The sequence below is a fragment of the Coturnix japonica genome, chromosome 1, assembly GCF_054131305.1.
Source record: "Coturnix japonica strain WE chromosome 1, WE-NBRP24, whole genome shotgun sequence".
NCBI lineage: Eukaryota > Metazoa > Chordata > Aves > Galliformes > Phasianidae > Coturnix > Coturnix japonica.
In genome coordinates this window covers 168,436,093-168,456,869 of record NC_140663.1, presented here as the reverse complement: position 1 = coordinate 168,456,869, position 20,777 = coordinate 168,436,093, and the positions used below count along the sequence as shown (strand labels likewise).

At 43.7% G+C, this 20,777-nt stretch overlaps 1 protein-coding gene across 3 annotated transcripts in view; it reads right to left on the bottom strand.

The window, feature by feature from the left end:
• The window catches only part of MTMR2 (myotubularin related protein 2), a 55,541-nt gene extending 36,402 nt beyond the window's left edge, over positions 1–19,139 (bottom strand). Inside the window, exons 1-2 of one of the 3 annotated variants that reach the window (XM_015852285.3) lie at positions 18,984–19,139; positions 3,122–3,227 (exon numbers count right to left, since the gene is read on the bottom strand). In XM_015852285.3, coding sequence (XP_015707771.1) covers positions 3,122–3,227; positions 18,984–19,066 — 189 coding nt within the window. In that variant the 5' untranslated portion in view covers positions 19,067–19,139. Of the gene's footprint in view, positions 1–3,121; positions 3,228–9,940; positions 10,159–18,983 lie in introns of those variants that run through there. The other 2 variants (XM_085536438.1, XM_085536439.1) reach the window with 2 other exon arrangements.
• Between the last annotated feature and the right edge of the window lie 1,638 nt (positions 19,140–20,777).

The window sequence follows — 20,777 nt, the reverse complement described above, 5'->3', positions numbered from 1 at the left end:
AAAAGCCACAAAAACAACAATACTTCATAAAAGTTAATTATGAAATACTTTGGAGAAAGACTTAGGAAAAATACTGCACATGCATTTAGTAGGAATCCCCAGTGGTTGTCTCATTTACCTCATTACACACACGCACGCACACACACTGAGTGTTAATTGCACTCCAAAAGAAATCTGCAGGCGCAGACTGTAAGAAATGATATGGGTCCTTCCCTTCATTCCCTCCCCCTGATGGACGCCTACTTTTCTTCCAAAAATTCCCCACAGAAGAAGAGAGTGCTAATTGTAGCTATCACAAAGTGTTTTTCCATCACCACAGAAATTTAATTCCTAAATTTGAGTCGATGCACACGCAGAGGCAGAAACTGAGTTGAGGTAGGAGTGATGACGGATCCCTGCAGCAATTCATTCTAGAGGGGAAAATTTAAATACACATCAAGAGCATAATCCCACAATTGGCAGATCCACTTGAAAATCTTGAAATGCTTATTTTCAGCCTCTTAAAGCTAACTGATGCAAGCCCTTCCTGTGAGAACATCGTGTAGCCCAGGCACTTGTCTCACACACCACAGAGCTACCACAAAACGTGTTGCTGTATCCGTTAATGGTACAGCATCATCTGCAGTATCAAGAGGGTGTAAGAAAAGTGTAAGAGCAATCAGGACCTTCAAAAACTTCTCAGTAAACTAGCTTTAAAGAAACAGAACAAAAAACTGTAGAACTGTCACAGGACAGAGATGCTAATTCAGAAGAAACTGGACAAAGAATGATGAGCCCAGAGATTGTGTTTGTTCTCCATGAGAGCTGAAAGAAACTGGTTTTAGCTAATCACTGCAGAATAAGTCTCCCTTTCCCAGCTCATCTCACTAAGCAGCAGACACCAGGCTCCAGGAATCAGCCCAGCAGACATGCAAGCACTGACACTGATCTCAGGCCATGGGACTGCGCCCACTGTGGCAATACCAAAATAAGAGGCTGCACAATGGAAGAGGACAGATCCAAACTTCTTCTCCAGCACCAACCACTCCAAACCACAAGGAGACAAACAGTTATTGCTTGAATTCCTGTAGGAGGGAGAAAGGCAGTCTGTACTAATGGAAATGGCACTTTTCTCACTATATTCCCCTACGAGGAGGACTATGGGAATCAATGCTCTGCGGGCTGCATTGCATCAACAAGCAGCCACCGAGGTGTAAATGCAAGATCCAGCTTTGTGCTCTCATCCGACTGTGCTGCAGACACTCACAGCAGCTCGGCAGCAGCAAGCTGTAGGTGGAGCACAGTGGGTGATGTTGATGCTGCACAGCAGTGTTGATGCAGGTTAACAGGAGGAAGCATTCTGCTAGCAGAGGCATGTGCTCGCACTTGGCTTCAAGTAGCTTTATTCTAGAAAAGTTGTTCTCTACTTTTACCACCTCTCCTAAGCATTATTCTAAAGTAAAAGGGGAACGGTACTTCTTACAATCACAGCGGAAATTTAGGTTGCTTAATAACTTTTTCTTTAAAACAGCAACAAAAAAGGGCAAGCTGTGAAGAAACCATCCCAGAAATTACGGTAACCGTGGCATAGCAAGGAAAGAAGGCTTTCTAATGACCTCCAGCAAACAATATGTATGCATCTTCTGGCTGAAAAATGCATCGTGCTGCTAAGTGAACACTCCTCTGCAAACTTCACTTGACAGGTATCCCCGTCTAATAGGGATTTCATGCAGCCAAGGTAACAAAAAGAAAGGAGAAGACACATCCAGAGTTATAAGGAGGACATGTTGAGCCACGTGAACCACCACAAAGCAAAGAGCCTTGAATCTAGAACAAAAATACTGCTTGGCTCTCTGTATGTAAAGATAATCCTCCACTCTAAAAGAACCTGCAAAACAGCGGCTGATCTGAGCATTAGAAATGTAAAACAAATCCTAGTTATGTAAAATCAAGTTAAAATGAAAAGAGGGGAGGAAATAAGTCAGTGTAAAACTTATGTATGGCATTATATACACGATCACAGCTGTAGAAGTACTTGCAGTCATATATATTTATACCAATTAATTGCTTCATCTCTGCCTAATACTCCTGCTGTGTGTTGGAGAAAACCACCTCATCTTCAAGGAGGAAAAGCTTCTGACCTGCTATAGAGCACTTTATCCCAACAGTTTCTGAGGATTACCTTTCATGCCCATAGGTAAAAACTGTGAACTAACATTTACATATAACCTACTGATTCTTTTACAGATTGCTGCTTAATACTGGCTGGTAATAGTCCTTTAAAAAGGAAACATCAAAATCCTTCTGTTACTGTAACTGCTCACAGGACAAAATACCACCATGACTGTCAGAGAAAGGAATCAGTTTTGTGTTAAGAGTTTCCATGCAATTTTATGGCATTCAGATTTTACAGATCTGCTCAACCACAGTTGAGAAATGCTAGAAGTCACTACCAGAATGTACCGACACCACTGGTTTTACAGACAGACTTTTTTGCAAAGGTGAGGAATATCAGCAAACCCCTTGGTTTCATAAGGGGAACGTACAGATAGTTCTCAAAACTCTTCTGAGCTGAACTCCAACTCTGGATTTGACATTAACAAATCAATAACAGACTTAAAAGAGCCTTGTCTGAGACTTTCATGTGAGAGCCACTTATTTTAGCAGCTTGAAGATAACAATCTTCCTCTGAAAGAAGATACTTCCAAGGACTCCCTGTTTACAAACAAGAAGGAGTTTTCAAAAAAGAACATCTCAGATACACACCAGAGGAAAAAAAAGCACATTATACAACTGGCTGGTTGAGGATCTTCACTTACTTAAAGCACTTAAAAGAAAAAGGAGTTCCTTTGAAAATTCATCTCCAAATGTGGGTTGCAGAGTCAGCTTTTTGAAGATTAAACAACTTTATAAAGAAGGAAATAATATGGTAGAGATTAAAGTTCAATTTCTATTTCACTTGTTTGACTTTAGGACCTTTCATGCTTTGGCTACATGAAATTTGGCATTAACCTGAAAGCTAATATTCATCTTGCTCTATCCAAACTCAGAGGCGCAAGCAATGGTCATTGATGAAGAGCACAACACATACAGATAGGTAGATAGATACGGATTTTCTTTTGTTCAGACAAAGCATACGTACCCTTAAATCTGGAGAAAAGTTGTCTGCTGAGGTGGAGACCGAGTCTGATGATACAAGAGAAGCAGATTTTGTATGAGCAGAATGGTCCGACTGAGAAGTGGAAGCACTGGAAAGAGAAATACCACACTGTCAAAATGGTGCTCAGGACTGCTCAGAAGCCTACAAATAAGGCCGCTTGCTTGCAGCTGTACCAAGCAATTTCCCCTGGTTTCCACCCTTTCTATTCTCATTTACTTAGTTCTCAGCAGTGGTTTCAGAGAACCTGTTTTGCCTTCCGTTACTACGGATCACAAACGCACACGCAATTCATTACCAAATCGCAGCTCAGGCAGAGCCAACGTTGTCACGAACACAAACCCGATCAAATCCTAAATCAACGAAACGAAGGGCCTCCATTTCAGGCTTTCAGATGGGAGAAATTAGCACGCTGCAACTTGATGAAAACAGACAGGATCCTGAATGCACGCCAGCACAACTCCAACCGCAGCTTTACAATGGTGGAATGAATTCAGAATCAAAACCTCTTCCCACCACAGGGAACTTTCCTCTTTCAGGTGTAAGCACAGCCCCAGGAGAACAAAGAGGAGCCTCCCAGCAGACCTCTCTGGTGATACAAAGTGTGATTTGCTAAAAACAAAGCAAAACCAGCTATCATTTTTTCAACCCGGTTTTCTTAGGACGGCTGTAAGCAATTAAAATAAGCTTATTTTATGACATTTTCACGCTGCGAGCTTTTCTAGAATCGTAATTGCTTGAAATTAGCATTTGATAATAATGCTTTTAAAGCCCCACGGGACTGCAAGGAAAGACCTCTGTGGAGCAACGTTCTGCCATGGCACAACAGCAAACGCTGCCTGGAGCAGCTCATTCCCACACTCTCATTGACCCCCAAAAAGATTCACCTGGCTGCTACAACACCCTTAAAGAGCAGCTATCAGGCCAAGGCAGAAAACACACCCGAGCACTATGTCATTAGCTGTATTAATTAGTCATTTGACAACCTTCAAACAGCTTTATCTGAGTTTGCAAAGAGCCTGGAGATCTGTTAATTGTCTGAAAATTGTTTTGCTGCTTAACTGCTGCTAAACAGCCACTGAAAGGCCAGAATGTTCCAGTTTTATTTCTATTCTTCGAGGTTTGGCAAAGCTTTATGCAGGCAGTGTTAAAAACACGAGGTACTATGGTGAAGTTGGGCTCTAGCTGGGAGTCACTCCTCTCTGTCCAAAGATTAAAGAGCACTGGCAACTTTTTAGTTCTGTGATGGAGAAACTTTGAGAACAGCAGAAAACCACGTAAATAAATGATAGCATTGTGCCTACTGAATAGCACGATTCCACTGAATGCATTTATTGTACACAGTTCACCAGCTAACCCTTCTGCTTCCAACTCACTTAACTCTTTGAGTTTACCACGACGTTAAACTTTTCTGAGGGACAAACAGAAAATAATCCCACATTGAAGTAACAAGAACCAACTCAGCAAAACCACCTGCTCTTCCAGTCCCAAAGGTTTCCCAGATACACAGAAGGTTCAAACAGATCCACATTACAACCAAAGTGGTGGGACTACACTGCTGCCGAGTGCTGGTTTGCTCCTACTCTCTTCCTCCTCTCCTCTATTGGGACTGCACCATGCATTTCCATTATGAACATCAGGAGGTGCGGTTTGATTTGTTGATCTGCAGGGGCAGCAAACGATTGCTAAACACAAAGAAAGTCTTCTGCTGGATCACAAGGCTGACTGGATTCATTACAAGGCCACATAAAACAGAGGCAGTGCCCAGGAGAAGAAGGGAATCTGTATCTGGAGATGAGAAGGAGGGCTGAAAACACTTCTGCGTGCAGCAGCCCGCAGGCATGCTGAATGAGGCTTAGCCCTAAACCACATCATTGCATTGCTTTACTTAAACCAGCTCAGAGCCCTGGATGCATTCCCTCAAAACTCCTTTCAGTCTGCTCCCTGTACGTTCAGTCTTTACCTTCCAAGAGTTCACCCTGATGTTTGCAACTGCATAACTGATTGAGGTTCAAAGTCATGTTAAAATCACCCCATCTAATCATTCCACAGTGCAGCACCGCCTTACTGTGCAGCAGCTCATATGGGGATGGCACTAACAGTTTTCAGCTTGGAGCCAGCAGCTCTGCCTTGGTCCCATGAAGTCAGCTCCAGCTGGGGCAACCAAAGCTTCAACAGAAACCTCTTGGTGTATTTAAATGCATTTAAAATCAGTGACACAGCTCAGTGTTGAGAAGTCATTTAGCACAAATGTAAACAGCAAAGCAAGGGATGTACTGGCAGCTAATCCAAGCTCACATGCCTGCATGGAGCAGGCATTTGTGCTGTGCTGTGCAGAGCAGCTTACTTAATGACCAGCACTAAATCACTGAACACAAGAACAGTAACAGAAGCATTTGTATCAAGAATTTCATGTCCTTTCATCACGGAAAATGGAGCTGAAAAGGCCTTTCATGAATAGTGGCAGTCTCCCCCTCTGCCCTCAAGCCAGGACAAGCTATGCCCAAGCAATCCCTGCAGCCTGCCCACCTAACCTGCTCATCACTGCTCCCAGGCAGGGAAAGCAGTAAAAAAAGAGTCAAAATCCACCAGTTGTTCTGCTTGCACAATTCGTCTGCCCTCCTACATCCCCAGCCATTACCAAATAAACAAGCAGTGATTATCTAACCATAACAGATCAAAATTTGTTATGAAATTGTTAGTTAATTTTACTTCAGCAGGCTGAGGGGCCAACTGCTTTGTGCAGGGAAAAAAACAAAACAACAGACAACTGTCTAAGTGTTCTGTGTTTATCAATCATGCCTGGTTTTGAGTGGGTTTCAATGAACTATGCAAGCAGCAGAGCTCCCTCCATAATTGCCACTTGCTCTTCTGCACCCGGTGCAAATCTTGCTGCCACTGCAGTTCCTCCATATTAACCTAGCTTCCTCCAATGCAAAGTTAGAGCTATCGCCCAAGTCTTTTTGGCAGCGGGATGGGGTAGTGCTGATGCTAGTCTAAGGTGCTGAGGACCCCTCTGAGAAATACTCCAAACACCTGACTTTCAGAAGTAAGTACAGGACAAACCTGCGTGACAGCACAAGTACGATGGTCAGATGTCGCTGCTGAGTTTGGTTACAAACATTTGAGAACACAGGTACGTGTGGCCTGATTTCAGCAAGGGTTAAAAATCACTGGAGCTGTGCCCATGACTGCCAGCTTCAAGTCTGGTTTAATGCAACTCAGTAGACAGTGACAGAACAAAGGGGATGGTTTTAAACTAAAAGTGGGGAGATTTAAATTAGATGTCAAGGGGAAATATTTCACTGAGAGGGTGGTGAGGCCCTGGCACAGGCCATCCAGAGAGCTGTGGTGCCCCATCCCTGGAGGTGCTCAAGGCCAGGTTGGATGGGCCCTGGGCAGCCTGAGCTGGTGGGGGGCAACCAGCCCATGGCAGGGGCTTAGAACTGGATGATCTTTGAGGTCCCTTCCAACCCAAGCAATTCTATGACTCATTTTATGATTCATTCTAAATGATTATCATCTCTGAACCTCACTAAGGTTCTAGGAAACAGCATTTATTCAAGTTCACAAAATACTTCGAGTTCTCCCTCCAGGAAAGGAACAGAGCACAGGTGCATCAGAGCTGACCCATGAAGAACAGGGACCTCCAGGAGCAGTTCTCTTCCCATGCTGCACAGGCAGCTCCACAGAATCCATCCTGATGTCTGCACTAATTGTCACAACAGACCCTTACAACAGAAAAACTCCACAGAAAAGCATCTTGCCCCTATTGCTACTATTCCCATTTCTCCTTCTTTGCCCCCCAAGCAGAAGCAGAAAACGGGGTTAGGATGCAATTAGCACTAATACATGTCTTTCAACTTAGTAATTATTGTTTAAACGTATTTTTATGGCCAGATTCTGAATGATAAATGAGTCTAAATGAGATCTGTCAGCACAATTGTCTCATACGGTGTCTGCACGCAGCATTAACCCCTTGGCTATATGGAATACATATATGCAACTAATATGAGAATTAAAATGAAAAACAAGCATAATGACTCAACTCTTGATAAAGCCTTCATTGTTATTATTAGGACCAACCCACAACACTCCAGGTGGTTTTTAAGCATAACTCAGACAGATGCCCTCTGGTGATTCTTGTTCAGGCAGCTGAAAGGTATTGCAGCCTCCATAGCAGCACTGAAGGAACACCAGCATGCTTCGCTTAAGCCATCAACAAAGATGTAAAGAAACTACAAACAGAAGTGTCTGAGACATGCAAACTTATCCTGTTTCACTATGAAGGTGCAGGAAAATAATGTGGGAGAAAGGAGCAGTAAAGTGTGAGGTCACTTCAGAAAGTATCACCAAACAGCCAGAGGCATCTGATGCAATCTCTGCCCTCTGACCCTTTTAATTCAAGTAACATGGTAGATAAACTGGTAAAGGAAAAGAAATCAAAACTTGTGGCTATTCTCTTGCTGTTACGTAAGTGTGAATATGCAGTTACTGCTTTCCTAGAGCAGATAAGCAACAACTTTTCACAGAAGAAGAGACACATCTACAGCAATTTGACCACATGAGGGTCCAAGAGCAGCCCCAGAGGATTCACGTTAGTTAGGAAGAAAGCAAGGAGATGTAAGGGAACAGCCAAAACCAAAGAGTGAAAATCCAAAGCTGAGCTTAAGGGCAGCCTCTTCTCCCAGGCTGTGTGACATGAGAAGAAAAGAGAGACAGCCAGTTTCACTTACAAACCAAAACTGCACAACAACTTCTGGCAAAACACTAAGCAAAGGTCACAGTATTACCATGATTCAGATGAACCTTCCCTCCCTGTACCTGCTGAAAATCGCTACTTCCAAGAAAGCATCTTAAGAGGCCTGACTCTCTGTTCAGCAAGAACGTCAAAATTCCATATAGATATACCTTCCCAGAGACGAGAAAAAAAAAGGGACTGAGTAGCAACTCTCCAAAAATCCACCCACAGTTATTCTTTTTTATACAGTTAATACAGGTTCCTAAAGTTCTTGTTCTAAACCTACAACTGAGAACCTGCGTATGAATTTAACACCCAGAACTCTCAGAATGAATGAGATGGAAGGAAAATACATCTCTGGAAAACACGGCATTCCCACTTAACACCATACACATGGGGCTCTGGGACAGGTTTTTGTTTGATTTTTATTTTATTTATTTATTACACTAGTGAAAATACTAACCTGGCTCACTCCTATAAGTAACACAACTGAGATGCAGTCACAGATGATAAGAATCAGCTCTCCAGCACCTTCTTTATGAATATTCCTTCCTTGCCGCTATAAGTAGCTGCTTCTTTGCTTGCAAAGGTGTGCCAATTACTCAGATGCTAATTGGCATCGGCTGCTCATACAATTTTTTCTCTATCTAATCATATATTTTGTTTCAATGGTCTTCAATGGTCACTGAAATGACACGGAAAACAGGTGATAAAACGCACCACTGTGCGATACAGTTTGAGCCGTAAAGGTCATAAATGAGAGAAGCACTGCAGAGTGCAAATTTCCATTTCCTCTCTTCCTGTTTTTTTGTTAAAACTTTCTCATTATGTACATTCCTGAAAATTAATCAAAGTGGAAACTGCAAATTAATGTTGACTGCTGGCAAATACAATTTCATTTGGAAGCTTTGGATGCCAAGAGAACAGGATCCAAAAGGTTCAGAGTTACAGCAAGATCATAACTAAGAGCACCTGTAGTACTTGGACACTCTTAATAAAGCATAATGATGCAGTTATCGAGCGCTCCCTGCGCACTTCCCAAATTCAAGCTGGCAATTTTCTCTCTTCGATACTTCCAATGTTCCTGCTTCTGTCAGAGAAATACTGAAGAACCTTTTGGGCCACATCAGAGCAACAGGAGACAAAGCGATGTTTGTTTGCCATGAATATCGCTTTGTCCTAGCTGGTACTGCAAGATCTGGCCTGGGAAATCCAGCTGTCACCCACATCAAGGCTCCCACTTCCAGCAGCTCTCTGTGGCTCTAGGGATGCAAAAAGCAGCCCTACAGTTCTTACTGGTACACAGATCCTAAGGTACTCATGTGTCCCTTTCTCCCCCTTGTCCAGGGAAGGGCTTACAGCACGGCTGGTGTTTGATTAACCAAGGGCCTCGCAGCAGGAACTGGGCATTGTGCTGGCATCTGCTTTGCCAGAGCCGCAACAAACCCTGCAGCTGTAAATTAAGTTTTAGAGTCTTTTCGCTCTGTCTGTCCCAAGACAAGAATCCTGCTGTGCTCAGCACTGCACAAGCCCACAACAACTGGCAGTCCTTATTCTGAAGAGTGTACACGGATGGAGAAAGGAGCAGCATCTCCAATAAGCAGGGACTTGATTTTTCACAGAGAGAGGCTCACTGTACATTCTGTACCAAAGGAAACTACCTACAGCATATATAAAACACACTCCTACTCTCCCAGAACACACAGAACACTCTTTTCAGGCATCCCGGATACACACTTGCTACACTTAAGAACTGCAGGAAACACACAATCTTTCTAAACATTTAAACATCCCACCTCAATCCTGCTTGACCTGCAGCTATCGCAGAGACAGCTTAAAGCCACAAGCAAATACGTTCTCACAGGAAAGAAGAGAACCAACTGCCAGGCTTCCACTGGCATCTCGGAGAGGCAGACAGTTAAATGATATAATAATGTACACTTGCCATTCAAAAGGGTTGGCTGTCAGAGCTTAACAACATCTTAAAACGAAGCCATTTCAGTAAACAAGTCATTGTGCATGTGTGTGTGACAGACCTAAAATAGCCCCCCCGTGCCACTTGCCTGAATGGAAAAGATTCACTTCTGCTGCCAAGCAAACCCAGGTCTCAGTCTGACTTCACGTTCCAAGGAAAGAAAATGACTTTGCTTTATATAAAAAAAAAAAAAGTTGATCCTTAAAGTAGCATCCTTAGCTGAATATATGGTACATGTTTTCCCATGAGCCATAAAGAGAATGTCCTATGTTTTGACCGTGAGCAAGCTTTTCTAGGAATGCAAATCCTGCTCTCAGAAGTTACACAATGGACTACAGTGTCACAAGCACCGTTCATGCTCCATTAGTCATTCTTGTATTATTTTTTAACAGAAATTCACAAAAGGCCTGCAGTGTGTGTACAGCACTTGCTAAACAATAGGCTGATTGTCTAAAATATTTGCAAGGTTCCAGGAATAGAAAGCCAACACCCAAAGACAAACCAATATGCAGCATATAATTAATAACAGCAAGCAGCTCACAGTATCATGCTTCCATGAGTCAAACAGCCCAGAAGGTAAAAACAGGAAGAACAGCAGCAATCAGAGGCCTGAACTGATATATCCTGATCAGCAGGTGATTCTGCCCCTCTACTCTGCTCTTATAAGACCCCATCCCAAGTAATGCATACAGCTCTGGGGCCCCCAACACAAGAAGGACATTTGGTGCAGAGAAGAACTCTGGACAGTGTTGTTGTCTCCTATACATGAATAAGGACAAAAGTAATTATGGAAACCCTAAACACAATTCAGAACCACTCCCGTTATTTATGGTATTCGCTATATAAGCTTCCACCTCCTTCTTTTAAAGCATTTTAAATCAGAGTAAAACATGCAAGTAGAAAGTGACCAAGTTCTTGACACAAGTTCAGGCAGTCCCATGCTAAGCTGCAATAACAACAATAAGAGTCTGAGAGCAAAGAGAAACAGAACGGAAAATAGCAAATGTAGTCAAATATTATGTTTGGTTGATTTAAAATGCTGTTGTTTTGAGTACTTTTTGTTTGTTTGTTTTTAAGAAACTTACTAACTTGACCAAGAAACAGAAATAATACCTGTATGAGAAGGCACTGACCTTAGGACAGAAAGGAAATATGGATAAAAAGATTTATTTTACTACTTGTATTCTGGCAGTGCCTTATCTCTATCTACAAACTAAGAGCTGGCTGTGTATGGTTTAAACAATACACATATACTTCCCACAGTTCATGTGCTGTCTCATTTCTTCTTCGGATTCTTTTTTAGCTCCCTGTTTAAAAAACACCTTAGTAAGAAAGCAACGCGTATTGTGAAATGTTCTGATTTTCTTTCAAACACATACCACAGAACCCACTCACCCTAACAAACCAAACACCCACGGGAATTAAAAATACCAGCAATTTACTCATCAATGACAGGAGTTGTTCCCATACTGCAAAATAATGGAAAGGTGGAAAGAACATATAAATACAGCCAATCTGAAGAGTCATGCATTGCCTAGCAAAAATGAGGTGGCGTTAACACCTTGATATGCTTTCAAAGGCACTTTGTAACAGCGTGCTTGGCCAGAGTCAGCTCAAAGAAAGGATCTGGAACAACAGTATTCTGTTAGCAATGCAGCCCCTGCATGAAGTTGGTCCCTGGTGGAGTCACAAAGCTAAAATACTACAAGTATTCAATAACATGGGGGGTTTATTTCCAGAAATTCAAACTAAGACAACACAGGAGGTTTTCATAAATGCTGAGCACCTGTATTCTGTAATGATTTTCAGAGAGCCCAGCATCACTGCAGATTATGATCCTTCTAAGTCCCCTTCTTCCACACCAACACCTGGGTCCAAGTTTCCCGAGAACTCAATCCCATTTATTCTCTAAATAGAAAGCCTGGTTTCCTAAGGGCTCAGCAGCTGTCAGCTTCTGTTACAGTGCAGATTAGCCAAAGTGCTCTGCATGCTCACCCCCCTGGCTAGTCACATATAGGTGCATGTTAAACACAAAGGTCATACATCTTTCAATGATACAAGGTATTAAAAGTTAACAAGCTAATCTGAATTTTTTCTGTACATCAGTTCCAGTGCATCTGAAATGTGGTTTTATTTTCTGTAATCAGTCACTAGCCACTTCTTCCTAAGACTTCCACTTGTAGAAGTCAGTGTATGCAAAAATCTGAGTAACTCGACGAGTAGGAACAACCAAGGTTGGACAGGTTCAGCTCCTTCTGGTGCGTGCTATATAGGTGTCTGTGTACCCAATTATTCAACTGAAATCAAGTCAAGGAAGTCTAGAAAATGATTCATCTGTCAGAGTAGGCATCTATTTTTGCTCAGCTGAGTTATTTGTGAAGTGTACTGACCCTGCTGAGGGCAGAGTGGTTTTTGGTACCTACTAGGAGAGATAAGGGAATCCAAACTAGATCCCACTCTAGTTTCCAGATGATGAGTGTTATGGGGCTGAGAAGTTAGTATATGCTTTGTTTTCAATAGAACACAGAGCCTTTCACAGGGACCAGAGAGAGCATAGGAAAAGAAGGAAATGCAAAAAAATCGGAGACAAAAGGTTATATATTTCTGTATTTCTCCAACTTGACTGAAGTCTGATTCAAGAGAATTTTCCACATGTTCATGACATCTTTCTCATCAAGGTATTTTATTATGTTGTAAAAGAAACAAGCATTTTCACTAATGGAAGAACTGACACAGACACCTTTGCCACCTCCACCTTTGCTTAAATGCAAAATGTGATATTAGCTATTACTTCTACCCCTCTGACAAACGCAGTTAAAACTGTCCAAAGGTTACAGAAACTAACAGTGAACAAAGCAGACAGATGTGTACTGATACATGAGGAAACATGGCTACATGAGAAAACCAGGCTATAAATCTCGGTTCTCTTTTCAGTTGCCAACAGATTTAGTTAACATGGAAAAGAGGGAGAACACGAGTTAATAGCTCCTTCCTTTTTCAGAGTGGAGAACAAGCCAAATTCAGTACACTTTTTGACCCTTACACAAGATGGGGAGAGAGTTCTGTGTAGGTGTTCACATTTGAATTACTGTAGGCTCTCCTTGCAGTTGCTGGGAAGAAAAAGATATGAATCACTTCATTCCCATTGTCTACAAAAAGAAATCCAGAGACTGGCACAGATGTGCGTCAGAGAGGTCTGCAGTGAGATGAGAGAAAGTTTATCCAAGAGGTCTGTATTTTTCTTTATGAGAGATGAAAGCAGACGGTGAAATACACAACGGAACATTGTCAGTGTCAAAATGGAATGTCTGCTACTAGAATGAAGAACATAGCTTGAATTTTCAAGAGAAGCCTACTCCAAAAGCCACTTTGGGTAAAATGGAAGCAGAGGATTCCATGTATTTCTTAATCAGGGATGCTGATCAGTTTTTACTTGTTAAAGGTGTCCCAATTGCTGATTTGGACAATCATCTTTCAGCAGCCTATCTCTGGTAGCACAGGTTTCAGTCACTTCCCTGTGGGACAGCTCCTATAGATGTACACAACCAACTCACTCCTCGGCTTCAGCTCATCCACACGCAGATTTTGCTGAAATAACTGATGAGTTTGGTCCTATCCATCTCTGCAGTCTTTGTCTTTAAGAAGGACTGGTGTGAATCAAAATCAATAAGGCCTCTTAATATAACAAGAATTCTTTATTCTCAGGTAAGGGAAGAGGAACCAACGAGGCTGTGGTTTAGGAGTTCAAATATTATATAATGCACATATTAGTGCCTTTTTGTGCCAGGGAAACTAACAAACAAAAACATGAACAAAAACAACTTGCACAAAAACACATCACGTAAGACATGCAAGAAACCTAAGTTGTATATTCATTCTACCATTATAACTTTTGGAAAGAAACCATCAATGTGAATCTCATTCTTCTTGGCAAAGGACTCCAGATGCTGAGCACTGTGTAAGATCCACCAGGGCCACAGTAACGCCATCAGCCCGGAACCAAGAGGCATTGGAGAGGGGTGAGCCCACCACCAGGAAGAGATGCTGAAACTAAAAACCTGAGTCTATGACACTTGTAACTCATCGTTCTTTCTTTTTCTGTATCAAGTGCATCCAGACTGATAATGATTAGACTTTCAAGATTTCATTTACACTAACAATAAATTTTGGCTATATAAAGACACGCTGCCCTTTCACCAATGAACAATATTTCAAGTGTAACAATTTGTACCAGGACATAGGCTCTTTACTTCACAATGAATTAATCCAAATAAAACTGTTGTTTTATTCTAACCAGATGTTGCCCATCTTCCCAGAATAAAGAAGAAAAAAATACCCTAAGTTTGTGCTCTCTGACAGCAGAAACACGATCGTACCCACACCTGATCCACATCAAATCCGTACCATTGGGTGATGTAACGTTAGTGGTCCCCGAGGCACAGCCAGAAGCCTATAGAAAGGCAAGGTCTGTCAAGTGGGAGCATTTGTGCATAGATAGCAAGATGACTAGAATATCATTTTGAAGGGGTTATGGACTAGAAAACTACTAACAGTTTTTCTTCATTAAATACATCAGGGCTAAGAAAGCAATGGAAAAGAATTCATGGAGCAGAAAGGCAACAGAGGCAAGGAAAAGAGCTACCTTGAAATCACTGGAAAATTACTGAGTGAGAACATTGTCTGGCAAAGGAAACTACAGATGGTAGGAAAAGGAAAAACAAATACTTGAAAAGTTCCACTGATTTTCTGTTGTTGTCTTTCACAGAATTTTTCTTCAATTAGCTCCTACTTACTGGGGCTATAAAACAGCCAGATGTTTTCCAGTTAAAAATGAAGACTCGGGGTAATTACCGTGACAATATCCTTTTTGTACCTTCCCTTTGCTGGGTTATTATCCCTAACACCTCTACAAGCGAAGCACTTCATTACCTTCCCATCACCCTCTTCTTTATGGTGGAATGGGTTTCCCATGGACAAACTACAGCATCGTATTTTTCATGGCCTCTTATACAACTACACCTTGTATATAACACCTGATCACGGCAACCTCTGGAAAGCTACTGATGCATTTCTAATGCATGCTGGCTCTTCGCCCTTCTTCCCCCATCCCAACTAAGTTTTCAGGTAACTTAAGCTCTTTGGGGTATGGATCAGGTCTCTTTTACACCACCTGATACCTTCAACACTGAAAAAACATTCACAGTAAAGCAGGTCATCAGGAAAATGTTAACAAAAAAGAAGCTGCAGGCTATTGATTCTTCTGAGCCATTCCAGAGGTGTTATGAACTTTCTGAATGTACTTCTTACCTTTGGACAAAAACAATAGAAGAAGAGAAGAAATGCAACCATTAAAATATAAGAAACAGATAGTTAACCTGTTGAAGATCAGTATTAACCTGTAAATGAAGTCAGAGCAGGAGAAGAATCAGACAATACATAGGAACGTGTCACTGACATCATTGGGTCATCCCAAGTCTTACAATTCAGGTTCTGTAATTGTGTTCCTGCTGTAAATAGCCTGTAGTTACAGGCCTATGCGTAAGACTCAAAACTGTCTAGCAAACAGACTATTAGTCAACATAATAGCACCATCTCTCTTCAGAAAAGGCAGTGCCTGATAGGACCCCAGAGGGCCGTGTTCTCAGCCTCGCTCTATTCCTCATCAGCTGTCAGATCTGGCCTCATCTCTCCGCAGCAGTTTTTCATCTCATTCTTAGACTTTCTCGCTCTTCGCTCCATCTCTCAGCAAGGAGCCACAGTGCTCTACTGCACGTCCAAGAGCTCAGTACAGCAGCCCGCCAGGCACTGGTAAAAATAGAGCAGCCCTGGCTCTCCAATGCAGAAATCAGCTCTTTCTGTATTTGTATGGCAGCTAAAGCTGTGGCACCCCAAATTCTCATAAGGCCTCTAACCAATAATTTAACATGAATTAGAATGCAAGAAACAGGTGAATGTCAACTGCATTTTGTATTCTCAAATAGAAAACACACATAAAAAAAAGAAAAAGAAAAAGAAAGAACATGTGCACTTATATTGAATGTTTAGAATCTGGACAAAGGAATCTGTGTGTGCCCAAAAGGGAAACTTGTATGGCTGAAGGTCTCATAAGCCAAGAGAAGCAGGAACTGAAATGTGGATGCCAAAGTCTGCTACTAAAAGCAATTCTCGTATTCTTCAAAGGTCAGAGTTTCTCCTCACAAATGCACTGCAAATGTTCACCCAAAAAGACTCCACAGCTTTATTTTATCAGTTTTCTACCTGAATCCTCTGACCCCAACAATAGACTCTCCTCATTCTGCGAGTCACGTAAACAAAACTATTCCTTATCTTCACAATATGCAGTACTTGAGAAAAAAATAATCTATCTCAAAATGGGCCTTAGTTGCAAGTAAGAGTTATAAATTATCACTCCTATATTAAAATTAATAATAATGAGTGTGCTGGGAGCTGCTAATTGCTTCTAGGCATAGCGTTTATTTTCTCAGATACAAAGAATCAGTTCATTATCAGCACTCAGCAAGCAACATGCTTGTTTTCAATGGCAACAACTCTCAGAAATCCTGCTGCATGCATAGAAGAAATCAAAAGCAAGAAGTGCTCTCAAAGTCCAGGAAGAAAAAGACAGCTACTCGCATTTCACTGAATGCCAGAACTGGCAAAAACCCTTCCTTTTCAAACTCTAACTTCAATGACTCATCACAAAACAACTCCATCAGCAAATCACACACATCTGGTAGCAATGTGGTGCTAGCGAGCCCTCCTCAGCCAACAGCTTACAGATCCAACTCCTTCCAGCATCACTCTCATCTGTGGGGAAAGAATTCCTTCAACATAGCCTTAAATCAGAGCAGGTATTGACAGGACCTTATTTGAGATGAACGGAGTTCATACCTCGTGGAGCTATTGCTTCAACAGACCTCGCTGCACTGATTTACACAGAGCTTATGTTTTCTGAGTTACCCCTGCAAACGCTAAGGACAAGGAGCGTGATTGTTTTCATATGCTTCAGCATGAAGCACAGCGCACAGGATTCACTGCGCCCGCAGACCTCTACGGAGCATAACTGCCAGCAGAGAGGTGGTAACAAGCAACCAGAAAGTGGGAACATCAAACATCGCTACAGTCACGCTGGCAGGAAACATCTGCCCACTGCCTTATCTCTGTCTGTCATTTTAGACTGAGGTTGAAAAATCACCGACATCTCCTGCAGCAATTTCCTTCCTGTACAATCACATCCACGCTTCTGCACAGGCAGTACAAATTCACCTTCAGTGGACCTAACAGAGAGACTCCTGGCCATTCTACTTGTCTGTTGTTCAGACTGAGCTTTAATATGTTTTTCAAACGTTTTTTTATGGAAGCACACAGAGATTTGTTCATTTGGAGACTAAGACATGGAATCACAACACAAACAAAATGCCTTATCACCTTTAATGTCACCTACAATTTGATATCACCTTTTAATTTAATTAATTTCACAGAGAGTCTTTCCAAACTATTACTTAGCACAGTGAAAAGGTATTTATCAGTCCCCCAGAAGCCCCAGACCATCACTCAGGTCTACTGAAACATCAAAGCAACCTCCATTATCAGACGTCACCCACATCCCATTTGCACAACCAAATGACAAACATTCTAACACGTGTGTTTTTTAAGGTCCTTATTCATGTGAGCAACCTTTCCAATGGTAAACTCTACCAGCTGTGCCTTACCAAGGGCTCAGAACTCAAAGCTGTCCTACCTTACAGACAACAATAAGAAAGGGATGAAAATAAATACGTCCATACAAATATGTTTCAGGGTATTTGCATCGAGATGTCGGAGCAGAGACTTGAAATTCTGAAGGTTATCGGATAAGCTTCTTAATACCCCAAGAAAACTGTTCAAGTTAAGGCCTTTTCAGGACTTGGAGGTCAGTCCTGTGCATGCTCAGCAGAGACAGATTTACCACCTCCATCTCCCAGTGCTTCCATCTGTACAGGGCATGCTGCTGAGTAAGGTTCTTCCAAGGTAAGCCGTGTTTCCACCTGCAGGTCCCAGTCTCCTGTACAGTGACTGACCTTCAGATGGGTCCAAGCTGCCCCAGCTGATGCAGAGAGTGGAAGAGAATTATACTGGGGAAGTGAGGAAAAAGGGAAAAGGCATCTGGCAGGTAAAGCACACTATGGAAACAGATACAGAAAACAGAAGAGCTTGATGAAGCAGAGTGAAATGAAAAGGTCACAGAGGACATGAGAAGGATGCACTATGGATGCAGAGTGGGCACTACCTGCCTGGGGGTCCTGCTGGGTGGCACAGCAGAGCAGAAGTCAATGTCACCCTGGGATGAAGGGGAAACACCAGGAGATGCAGGGAAAGGTCCGCCTCCTCAACTCAGTGCTCATTGATGTGCTTCTGGGATCTGCATACAGTTTCTATCTCCCTAAAGGCACTGGAGGGGAGCTCAGGAGAGACCACTGAGAGGGTGGGGGCTGGACCACCTCCCCCATAAGGATGGACTGGGTTTGGTCAGCCTCGAGCAGGAAATACTTCAGAAGGACCCACAGGAAGCCCCAGAGGCTACACAGAAGGTATCAAAGGGATGGAGGATGTGCAGTCGCTATCCTTGCACGTTTCCAGTATGACCTGGCCTCCGAGCCATGCCAGCAGGACTGAGAGATCCTTATGGCCATTCAGCCTGGGCACAGAGGGCAGCCAGAACGTGGCAGGACCCCTTACAGCCTCCGGGGCATCGTCCGTCCTCCCTGTGCCCCACCCTCACAGCCTCACACGATATGCTTCTGAGTCACGGCATCCACACCTCTCCCATACCCTGCGAGACGCAGGAAGCCTCGCAGAGGTAATTTCCTCTCGGAAATCACCCACGCAGCATTAAAATGTCATTAAGAGTAAAACAAAAATCAGGCTCTCCTAAAGCTGTCGGGGGACAAAACGACACGGATTCAACAAACCCCACGACCTTCGCTCCTGTTAATAAGACGGCACAGGGCTCAGCCGCCCCGAGCAGCATTCACCACTGATGGAGAACGGCGGCACCGATGTTCTCCCCCCGCCCCGCCACGGCTCCGTGCAGCGGGACGGCCCTTCAGGCCCAGCCCTGAGGAGCTGGAGCTGCCCGCGGGGGCCGTTACCTGGACAGGGAATCGCCGCTGGGCGGCCGCGCTGCCACCGCCCGCCCGGCGCCGAGGCTCTCGCAGCTGGAGCTCTCCTCCATGCCGGGCTGCGGGGCGGCCCCGGGACGGGCGGCCGTCAGCCGAGAGCGGGGATGGAAGCGGCCATGCCGGCCCGGCGTGCTGAGCGGGGAGGGCGGGCCGAGGCGGGGCGATACCGAGCGCTGCCGCTCCCTTTGCCGCAGCCTGCCCGCCTCTCAGCGACCGCAGCCCGGTGAGGTCGGTGAGGGAGAGCGGTTACAGGATCACCGAGAGCCGCCGTGGTGTCAGGGTCAGCGCTGTTTAAGGTCTTTGTCAAAGACACTGACAGTGGGGTCTGCACCCTTAGCAAGTTTGCTGATGATGCTCCAGAGGGATGAGATGCCATCCAAGGAGACCTCGACAGGATCCAGCAGTGGGTCCAGGTGAACCTCATAGGGATCACAGAATCACAGAATCAATGACCCGGATTGGAAGGGACCTCAAGGATCATGTAGTTCCAACCCCCCCTGCCTGGCAGGGCCACCAAACATACACATTTACTAGATCAGGTTGCCCAGGGCCCCGTCCAACCTGGCCTTGAACACCTCCAAGGACGTGGCATCCACAACCTCCCTGGGCAGCCTGTTCCAGGGCCTAACCACTCTCCTAGTGAAGAACTTTGCCCCTAAGGGATCAACAAAGCCGAGTGTAAGGCCTGCAACTGGGCTTTGGCAAGCAAGGGGTATAAGGATTGAGCACAGCCCTGCTGAAAAGGACTTTGGGGTACTGACTGATGGCAAGCTGTGTATGAGCCAGCAATGCACCCTTACAGCCCAGAGAACCAACCATATCCTAGGCTGCATCCAAAGCAGTGTGGCCATCAGGGCGAGGGAGGTGATCCTGCCCCTCTGCTCTGTTCTGTGAGGCCTCATATTGGAGCAGTTTGATGAGCAAGAGAAGAGCTCTTAACATTATTTACAAAGACTCAGGAGGAACTGCAGCTGATGCTTCCCTCTCACAGTGTCTTTTGAACACATTAGCTGTTTTGACAAAAGTTCTATGAGGCAGACAAGAAGCCAAAGCACTGTTAGCAAGCAGGAGGGTTTCAGTAAAGCCTGCTAGTCAGCAGTCTGTTGGTAGAGGCAAGAGAACACCCAGTGTCACAAATATGACTCCCAGGGGACATCCATGCTTGAAACAGTAACTCAAAACGTCATAAATCCTCTACGAATCTGAATGTTCTATGGGTGTAAAATGGTTACTCATCACCCATTTGCTCTCCAAAGAGTAAATCAGTTGATGTACCTCCTCCTGCTGTTTCCCAGTTTGCTCCTGTCACTGGATATAACTCTAAAGCACTTCGAGTCACTTGCAAACTGGTGAGGGCGAGCAGGATGTTGAAGCTGTATTGCAGCAGCCCCGTCTGAGACAGCATTAAGCTGCTGTGAAATTCCCTCCCCTGCTCTTCCCTTTAGTGTCTTTCAGCTGCTGTTGAGCAAGCTCGATGCGGGATGGTTTGAAGCTGGTTTAAACTTGAAAGCACAGCTTTGTCAAAGCAATTTTTTTCGCTGTTTTGGTTTTCTTTTTTAACTTCAGAAAAAGTCCCTAAATTGCCAGATGAGTTTGTCTAGTCCTTTCATTTATTCACTTATTTCTTTATTTTCTTTTTCACCCTAGAACACGGGCTGGCAGGGGCTGCTGAAGCAGCAGCAGCAGCAGATCTGCATCTCTGGTAAGTGGTCACATAACTCCTGGCTGCCTTCTCTCTGCTCTACAGTCTCTTCCCAGTCTCTT